Consider the following 10,347-nt stretch of genomic DNA (forward strand, 5'->3'; position numbering starts at 1 on the left):
ACAGAACTGACAGTCCTAAGTATGAAATGAACTGGGTAAATTAATGTCTTTAAAAGTCCATAACATCCTGTATCATAAAATCCAACGTTAAAAAGGGAGTTATGGCTCCTGTGCTTTTGTCGCTAATGTAATGTTTAGTAAATGAGTTCCCTATCCTTTTCAAATTTGTAAAATAGGCTGGAAAGGAAATTATGAACATTATAAATATTCTCATTTATCACATGTGGATTATTCTATTAATATAGCAAGTTTCTTCATCAACAATAAATTGTTTACCTACTATATTCTGTACTATAACCTATCTCTTTCATATTCCCTGGTTTAAGGCTCCACCTTTCACCTAGATTGTCAGGGCTACCTTCCATCCATTCTCCAGAAACTTCTTCAACACAAATTCCACGTGTGGCCAAAGTGATTTTTTTTTTAAATAAAAATTCCCTGACCAAAATCCTCAAAATTCCCATCACCTTTGGGATAAAAGTGCAATCTCTAAGTATGGCATATGGGTCCCTTTATTATTTGCAAATATACTTACATCTCCAAGCTTAGTGCCAACAGTATCTTTTATTTTGTTCATCCTGTCAGCCAAGAATAATCATAGTTGTGGTTCTCCAATCATGGCATGCTCACTTTTACATGTGTGCCTTGCACGCTATTTCCTCTTCTCTTATTCTCAATTTAAACATCACCTCCTCTGAGAGGGCCCTACCTAGAAATCACCTCCTTCGGGAAGCTTTCTCCAAGAATTCCCATTACTGGGTTACGTCCTGCTCACACAGCATCCTGGCAATAGGTAGTCATCCGACACAATGTTTTGAGATGGAACGTTTACTCATTGGCCTTTTAAAATCATCATCTAATTCATCAAGGGACTCTGTCCTCTCCGCCACATCCCTGGAAATTAGAGTACTAAAATAAACATGCATACAATGAATGACTAAATTATTTCTTTCCTAGTCATCACAATATTTTTACTTCTTGACATTAGTGGGTTAAGTCTTAAAGTTCACCCAATTTTGTTTCATGCCCTTAAAGGAATACATTCCCAGTTTAGGAATTTATTAGAGAAAAACATGCTACTATTTTTAAAGCAATTACATACAATGACTGAGATTTAAAAATGATTATAGAATGTATGCATTTATCTAGCCTCTGAAAAATATATGTATTTTTATCAGAAATAGAAATACCTAGAAAAAACATGGTGTGTCTTTTTTGCTCAGGAATCACCAGTTTTTTAATTGATTGATTTTTTTCTGCTTTAAGTTTTTTCTGCTGTAAATATATAACTAAATGAAAGACTGTTAAGGCTCTTTCAGTAAATAATCATTGATGACCTACACTCTAAAGGCATATTGCTAGGAAGAAATTACACAAGTCAACAAAATAACATTTTGAGCAATTGACTGCTTTCCTGCAGTGAGCAAATTTACCTTACAGGAAAGAAAATGCCTAGTTGCCTGTGTCTCGGGCCTCCGTGAGCAAGGCTGCCCAGTGGCGCTGAAGAGCACTATATGCTCAGGCTGTCCTTTCATCTATTACCATCCCCATCGTCTGCCAGAGGTCAGGACCCCAGGAGTCCTCACCTCACTGAGGAGGGACTGGAACCTGAGTCTCCAGAGGAAAGGCTGCTTACTTTCTCCTTTAACAGTTGTCAACTGAGACGTTTTCTGGGAGCACAAATTTGAATCTTTAAGGGAGATTTTACTGCCATCAGGTCAACTTTATACACCATCCCTAATATTTCTTCAATGATGTCATGTCATAGCGAGATCACGCCTGTCATAAAACACTTGCAGAGCTCCCAAAACACAAAAAATATGGATTCTTAAAAAATACACTGGGATGATAAAACTGTTTCTAAAGCATTTTCTTTTCCTTTTAAGCCACCACTGTTAGGAGTATAAATGCCAAGAAAACTCTAAAAAAAATAGGATGGTGGAATCTACCCTAAAGAGTCAAACGCTGTAAACTGCTTCTCTTGTAGCTGAAATTGCTATGTTGGTTTTACATTTCCCAATCCAAATTAATGAACAATTTTCTCTGTGGTAGAAGAACGGAGTTGGCAGTACAAAGATCAGAGCAATCTCTTCTTCATTAAATTGGGCAACGAGGACTCCTGGTTCTCAAACTGTTAAATGGATACTAGGGGTTTTAATGAATGGAACGTTTATTTTTGTGCCAGCTCAACGAACAACACTGACATAATTAGCATACATTTTGGCAACTGTTCTAGCATGAGGTGTTAGTAAAAAGAAGCTACTATCTTTGAGTTTAATTTACTTTAATTCCCTTGTTATAAATTTTTTTAAAATGTGAATGAGATGTTTTTGTAAAGGAAATCCTGGCACAGTGTGTTATTCAGAAATATGTCTTTTTATTAATGTTACAGGTGTTTCTCATGCCATAGATGAAGTCCATACCCCCAAACACGTGAGCCTTCTCCAAATGTAGAAATGAATAAAATATTGTTATTTTTACTGATGGTTAAGTCATTGTACTTATGGAGAATTTTTTTATTAATGATGCTACTTGTTTCAAGTGTAGTTCCTTCCTTTAAAAAAAGAGAAATAAGATATGTACAAACATACACATGTACACGGTCTGGTAAAGAATGGTTTCCTCCATGGTTATTCATCAATTAGAAATGAAAAGTTTTAAGGATTAAATGCTCTTAGTTTCTTAGCTCAGGTGCCTCTCCTACAAAATAAATTGCCAATAAAAATATACTTCCTTTTTGTAACAAACACTGCTGTCTCATATGCTTACATTTTATTCATATTGTCAAATTGATGAAAATGAGAAAAATAAGGTTGATACAAATCCAAAAGGTTTTAGGTGTTTGCATTCAAAAAAATTTTTACAGTATATTCTTATTTAAAAATGTATTGGAAGCTGTTGTAAAACAGCTAACAGAATTGCTATAATTATGTAGTATATGATTGTTTAACATTGATATTAAATCAATAAATTAATATTCATGTGCACATGCACGAGTATAAATTATTGTATGAATTTCTAGCAAACATATAGGCATACTCTCATATGTATGTGTCTGTAATTATATGCATATTTAATAATTTACCCAATGTTTAATTGAGTAATGAATTAGTTTAATATAAACTTTAGCATAACAGAATATTTACAGTTCACCCACATTTACCTTTAGAAGCAAACAAATGCCAATAACAGGCACTTCAGTGAAAGAACACGCCAGATTAAAATAGAAAATGGTATAAATGAGAAAGAAGTTATGAAAATATATACTTTTAATCTGCAGACATATAAACACTTTTGGTACAGTACAGACACAAGAAGCCAAAAGAAGTAGAATGATCCAGTTTAAGCTAATACATTACTTGCTTATACAGATAATGTTGCTTTAGCTCTCATAGACAATAAAATTTCCAGCTCACACAATGAAGTGGAAGTGATCAATCACTGAGGAACCAGTTTGCATCATTGCAAAAGATTCAGCAAAAGAAATTATCAGAGAAATTGATAATTATCTAAATTATCAAAGAAATCTGCTGCTGGGCGTACAAATACTCTTCGACTTAATCCAATGCCAAATAAAGGAAGCCAGAAATGGTAGCCAACAAACCTAAACAACAACAAAAAGATAAGTATAATTTTCATACAAAAGGCCCAACTAAAACAGCCAGTAATCTACATCAGCTTCTAGGTTATTTCTGCTTTAATGGTTTCTAAAATTTTCTTATGTGATGGATGCATTTAAGCACATAAGAACTAATATATAACCCAAATACGAAGCACTGCTTACACATTTTGAAAGGACCAAAATGTCATGGACTTCTCTGAAGCAACTAAGGATTGAAACATCTCTTGCTTCTGGCTGTTTTTCTTGGATACAATTTCTAGTTACATTTTCTGTAAAGAAGAATATATGTATTTCCCCCTGTAATAATAGCAAGTGCAGTGGTAAGGCAAACAGAAAGCAGTTGGAGTACACAGAAAGTAAAACAGTTGTCAGCAGGTCAAATCTTTTACACAGGGCAATGATTTTATCCTTACTAACAAAAAAAGTGCACTTCTTTGTAATGCCTTCTCTTTCAAACTACAAATGATGTACTCGTGAGGTAAACATTCTGTTTACAAATGCCTTTTTTTATCGTGTATCTAAGTGGGGTGAAGTTCAATTCACTTTAACTTCCTATCTGTTCAATGTTAAAAACAATTTATTTAAAATATACTCTGTCATTAATTTGATGTACAACAAGTATCATGTGCAATACCTCAGAACAGTTCCCTGCAAAGGAGCAGCGGATGCCCTCTTGTGGTTAAAGACTTTTTAGACAAAAAATGCATGTGCCATTTTCTTACCTGACTCCCAGCTTTTATCAATCATCTGCTTGGTGTATGAAACCTGCAAACCGCACCCAAGGTTTTTTATAATAGTTTTAGAGCTGTTAGTACTAATTTTCATTAAAAAATGCTGTACACATTTTATAACCTCTGATTTTGAATTTAAAAACCTGTAAACAGCTATTTACAATATAGTACAAATTATAAATTAGTTGTCCTTCATCGGAACTGCTGTCCACACCATCTCGTTGGGTGGTGAAGACCACCCAAGGTCAGTTAAACTATCTCTGTTTTACTCCTCAATGAAGTATCAAATATTGGAAATATCCATCGGTTTCCTCTCTCTCATGTGTAAGTCAATTTTTCCTTTTAGTGGTATTTGTACTTCCAAATTTTCATCTTCCTTGGGATGCTTTTTCCCTCTCCTTAAGCAGATGTATATTCCCATCCCTGTTACCAGTGTGAGAGAACCCAAGCTGATTACAGACAGAGCTACTAAGGTGGGCATGCAGGTCACAGATTCGACTTTCCTGTGAGTCGGTTCTATTGAGATCTGCGGTTCTTTCTCCTCTATATTAATTTCTGGTTCTTTTCTTAAAAGACTCTCAATGTAGCTCTCATTACTGACAGTGTCGTTAACAAAGAGGTTCACCATGACGGTGGAATAGAGAGGTTCGGGGTAACCATGGTCACTCACTTTTACCAGCAAACGATGGAGTCCGTAATCGGTCTGCAGCAGTGCCTCCTCCAAAGTAATGTTGCCAGTTTTAGGGTCAATCCTAAAGGACTCAGGCCTAGGACCTCTCCTTCCGATGATGCTGTAAGCTATGACAGCATTCATGCCTGTGTCTTTGTCAACAGCATAGACCTCTGTCACTGGGGAGCCCGGGAGAGTGGAAGGTAGTACCAACAGATAAGACATATTAGACTGAGGGAATAAAACAAGAGGAGGGTTGTCATTGATATCTAGGAGGAGAATTGTGATTTTTGCGGTAGAGGAGAGGGCAGGCTCACCCCCATCAACAGCTTCAACCCACAAAGTATAGGAGCTTTGCTGCTCTCTGTCCAAAGAGACTTTAGCTCTCAGCATGCCCTTTCCCGTGTCTATGACAAAAATATCACTCTGGTTCAATACAGAGAGAGCGACCCATCCGTTTCGCCCAGTATCGGCGTCTGTTACACTAATTACTCCAATTTCGCCATATCCTGGAAAGTTTTCTGGCACAAAAAAGCTGAAGTCCTTGTTGATGAACCTAGGGCTGTTGTCATTTTTATCCAACACTGTAAGAACCACAGTGGCTACTGATTCTCTGGGTGGCTTCCCAGAGTCAACGGCTCTGACCGTGTACCTGTACTTTTCTTTCTCTTCTCGATCCAGCTGCGTAGAAACTGTCAGAATTCCTGTGACACTGTCTAAGGAAAAATATGATGGAGCATCAGGTCCCAGAAAATACGAAATCTGGCCTCTCTCTCCACTGTCAGCATCTGTAGCGTACAGCTTAGTCAAAAAGGCGTTGGGCATGTTGTTTTCTTCAATGGTTAGTTCTATCAAGTGTTGAAGGAAAACAGGAGCATTATCATTGTCATCTAAAAGTTGCACCTTAATAACTTTTCTGACATGAAATCCTTCAGAGTTCCAGGCCACCACAGCTATTTCATAGAACTGCTGTACCTCATAATCCATAGGTTTTGTGGTTTCTAGCAAGTATTCATTATTGTACGGTTTGTAGGGTGATAACCTAAAGGGGCCTTCACCATCCAGATAGCAGTTCACCTTGTATTTACCTTCAGGGTCTCTTATGGCAAAGAAAGCAATTGGAGTGTTAACAGGTTCCAGTTCTTTCAGGTAGACAATACCATCTCTCTCATTTGCTATATAACGAGGGATGATTTCAGGGGGTCTGAGAGTGACTTTGATAATGGACACCAGGGCGGTGATCACAGCAGGGATGCAGCCAGGCCCATTAGCGAGAATGGTGAGCTTGTGTGTTTGCAGGACACTGCCCTCGATGGTCCTGGAAAGTTTGATGACTCCAGTGGTTTCGTCAAGGTGGAGTAAGTCCTTGGATGCCTGGGGGACTTTCTGGCTGTATGAGTAGGTGATCTGAGCATTGATCCCCGAGTCTCTATCCACGGCCTGGACAGCTGCGACTGCTGTGCCCACGGTAGCATTCCCATACACAGTAACATTGATCTGCGAGTCTGTGAAAAGGGGGCAGTTGTCATTAATGTCACTTATGCCAATGGTGAGGGTGGCACTGCCCAGCAGTGGTGGAGACCCACCATCCTCAGCTATGATGATGCTCACATACTGGTCTTGGGTCTCCCGGTCCAGCAGCCCCATGACAATTAGATAGGGAGTGCGCTCCCCGTTCTCATTCTCCTCCACGTCCAGGGTGAACATGCGATGGTAGTCCAGTAAGCGGTACGTCTGCACCCCGTTAGTGCCCACGTCTGGGTCCATGGCAGCATGGTCTATGACCAGTCGGGTGTTCACAGGTGCGTTTTCTGGGAGCCAAACCGAGATTTGGGAAACGGGGAACTGCGGGGCGTTGTCATTGATGTCCTGGATAGCTATTTTCACCTTCACAAACCTAAAGTGTTCCTGAGGCAGGACCAGTACATCCAGAAGCAAAAGACAGGAGTCAGAAGAAGGGGAGGAGGAAATGGAAATGCTGCCGCCCCAGGCAGCCCCTCCACTTCCTTCAAGACACAGGGCCTCTCGGTCGATCTCCTGGGCAGAAGTGTGCAGCTCCCCAGAACGGTTGTCTAGGGTCACGTACTGGCCACTCAGTCCCCGGGAGGCCAGGCTGAAGGAGAGAGGAGGGCTCGGCTCAGCGCCCGAGCGCTCGGGCGGCTGCGACCGCGGATCCTGGCTGCCCGCCGCCCCGGGCACCAGCCGCAGGTCCTCGGCCAGACTGCCGATGAACACCCCCGCGGGCAGTCCCTCGTTCAGGCTGTACAGAAGCTCCGTGGCCTGGCTGTAACTCCCGAGGCAGTTGAAGGGTCCCACGAAGAGGAAAAAGAGAAACAGATGCTGAAAGTTGGGGTGGGGGGGAGAGAAACCTCGTTACATACTGGCGGCAACACAGCGCTTGGAGTCAGAAACCAGAGTCCGGGGTGATGGCCGCTCTCACTACCATTCCCAGAGGCAAACCCTCTCTAGGCAGAGCGAGGTGAAGAGGAAACTTACTGCAAAGAGATCTACGGAGCAATGCTGTCTCCAAAACTTATTTTTTTCGGTTCACTTTCTACTCATTCCCTGCACACCCCTCACCCTCCTCATCCAGTTAACAATCCGAATCCCTAACCGTGGAGCATCCCTGGAAGCACCGCGGGAGCGGACAGGACTCTCACTCTGGGACTGCGCAACGCGACAGGGCTGCACCCGGGGAGGCTGGAGAGAGGGAAGGAGGTGGGGGGGGGGGAGAGGGCTGAGAGGTGGGCGATTTATCAATTTCTTTCCCATTGCAATGCTCCCACCACTAAGATCCCGGGAACGCAAAATAATATATTACACCGCTTACTATGAAACCAATAGCAACAAGAACAATGTTAGTGATAATAATATGAAAACACAATCACGCTTTCTGCTCACACCCCCCCCCCCATTAAATAAACGCTTTCGGTCAGAAGAAGCGATTTTCATTTTAGCATGGATCAAAAATAGGAACGATCTGCATCTCCACCCCTTATGAAGCCCCACTAATCCCCCTCCCCCGGACAGAAAGAAGTAAACGTGGGAAAAGATTATCCGAGAACAATTTGTCAGTTGCCGTAGACCGTCTCAGCCAGAAGCCGGCAGCGGGAAACGGTCTCTGAACCCCAGTACGTAAAGCATATTGAGCCTGCACCCCCATCTCCTCCACTACTTCTGCCTACATTTCTGCTTCAGAAACTTCCTCTCACCGCCCAAGGTCTGGCCCATTCCTTGCTAAAATGAAAATACGTTATCCCAACCCCCCTTTCCCTCCCCTCAATCTTCCCATGAAGTTTGGCTTAAGGTTAAAGGTTCGAAAACCCTCCTGGACTGGGAACTGCCCACAGCCCTGCAACTTGTGCTCCCCCAGCCCTTACCGGCAGGTTCCTGCGGCCGGTGCTGCTCCCGGGACGACTTAGCCGCCCCATATCCGGGCGCGGGTGCCAGGTCGCCGGGCGCCAGCTCACCGCCGGGGTCCGCGAGCTGCGTGCATGCCCTCGGCTGCGCATTCCCAGCGAGGCTGCAGTCCGCGCGCTCCTGGTGGGAGGACAGCAGAAGACACTCCCTCTCCGTGCATGCAAATCGCTGGGGAACTTCAGCCAATAGTCACCGGCTCGCCAGTTAGGACGGGAGCAGAGCGGGGCAGGAGGGCGAGGGGCAGCAGGGCACGGCCCTGGTTTCCTGCCCAGCACTTGGGTAAGTCCAGATCTCACAGGAGGAGCCAGAATGGGGGACTTGCCTCTGAAGACTGCGACGAGGCGTCACCTGGCCCGGCACCGGGGCGCCTGCCCACAGTCTCTCTCCTGGCCGCCCCAGTCAGAACCCAAGTCCACAGTGTGCGAGCAGGGGAGGGAGAATTAGAATACATAAGCCTGCAAGTACATCTTATTTATAGAGGGAGGGATTCGGCGCTACAGAGTAGTCGCAGGTGCGATCCCGAAACGCCCGCCTTGCCACCAGTTATTACAAGAAAGGTTTGGCTCCGGTAGTGTTTGCAGAGGAAAAAAAAATGCACTTGCGGAGAGTAGGAATTTCAAACTCTTTGGAAGGCGACCTGAGCCAGAAAAGCAAATAGGTGAATTCGGTGATGGTTCGACAAGCTCTACTTTGGAATCTGCTGTTGGTGGTGGCAGAGCTTCTGCTGGTTTCCTAGTTGTAGGCACAAGTGTCTTCTCTGGGTGTCTGCCTTGCGGTCTTATTTCAGAGGCAGCTGCGGCTTCTGGCCAAGGGAAGAAACCAAGGGGAAAAGTGGACGCAGTTGTGGGGGAACACAGTGGTTCTGCCTGCAGGCAATTTTAACCTATTTCTCTAAGGGACACATTTAGGGAGGGGGTGCTCACTGAAGCCTGGGTTTAAAAAAAAAAGTTACTTTTCAAATTATTACGTTTTTCTCCTTGTAATGCTCCCTGGGAAAGTGCTCCTTTAGAAAGGAATCCTGAAGGGGTGTGGTGCAAAATACTTGGATATCCTCTCTGGCCTTGACACTGAATGGCCACGTGACTTGTTTCCTCATTTATAAAATCAGGGCTGGAGAGAGTTCAGTGCATTAAGTCAGTGAAACATTTTTTGATCTGCAGGGTGTCATATTAGTGATGAAAAGGACCATTGGCGTTTCCCTGAGCAGACATTGCTCTTCATCACTAGGTTTCCAGGTATCCTGTGCTCTGCCCTGAGCATAAAACCCTCCAGGCTGAATGCCCAGTGACTGAGCCTAGAATAGAAAAAGTCTTCCTCTCCTAGGAAGACCTGACATTCCTGTGCTTTCCATAGGAACCACTTCTAATTTTCTTTCTAATGCAACATTATGCTAACTAGAATATGAATTACTTGGCAGAGCTAATTGTTTTTCTTCTGTCCCTTCCTATTTTCTCTCATCCACTAATCCTAAAACACAGAGTCCTTGATATTGACACCGCACATCAGAACACCTGGTGTGTAACAGCTCCGTATTGACCAAATGCAACTATACACGGAGTTCACAAACAAAACTGCCTGTAACACAGTCTGGCAAATAATCTAATTGGCATATAAAATCAGCTCCCTTAAACTCCTTAGAGTGAAATTGGAGTGCTGATGGAGAAAGCACACACACAAGGACATGCTCACCTGTGTAAGGCCATTGTACAACTGGTAAACAAAGCACAGTCAGGACACATGATTTGCCTCTCCTTGCTTCTTCAGCTGCTAGTCCTGAGTGGTAAATATTTACTCTGGGGTTTGTAGTTGAAACATACTGGACTCCAAAAATCAGTATCAAGCTGCTTCTGAACTGTGTTGAATTTATGTCTTCACATAATACCCACAGCTTCTGGAAGTTTGGG

At 43.0% G+C, this 10,347-nt stretch overlaps 1 protein-coding gene across 1 annotated transcript; it reads right to left on the bottom strand.

Annotated features, from left to right (window-relative positions):
• Positions 1–2,379: 2,379 nt before the first annotated feature.
• PCDH20 (protocadherin 20) lies at positions 2,380–8,891 on the bottom strand. The gene is made up of 2 exons (XM_024567246.3): positions 8,404–8,891; positions 2,380–7,363 (listed from the first exon to the last, which is right to left on the bottom strand). The coding sequence occupies exons 1-2, from the start codon at positions 8,533–8,535 to the stop codon at positions 4,637–4,639; spliced, it is 2,859 nt and encodes a 952-aa protein (XP_024423014.2). The 5' UTR covers positions 8,536–8,891; the 3' UTR covers positions 2,380–4,636.
• Positions 8,892–10,347: the final 1,456 nt, after the last annotated feature.

Source organism: Desmodus rotundus, chromosome 13 (assembly GCF_022682495.2).
Source record: "Desmodus rotundus isolate HL8 chromosome 13, HLdesRot8A.1, whole genome shotgun sequence".
Taxonomy (NCBI): domain Eukaryota; kingdom Metazoa; phylum Chordata; class Mammalia; order Chiroptera; family Phyllostomidae; genus Desmodus; species Desmodus rotundus.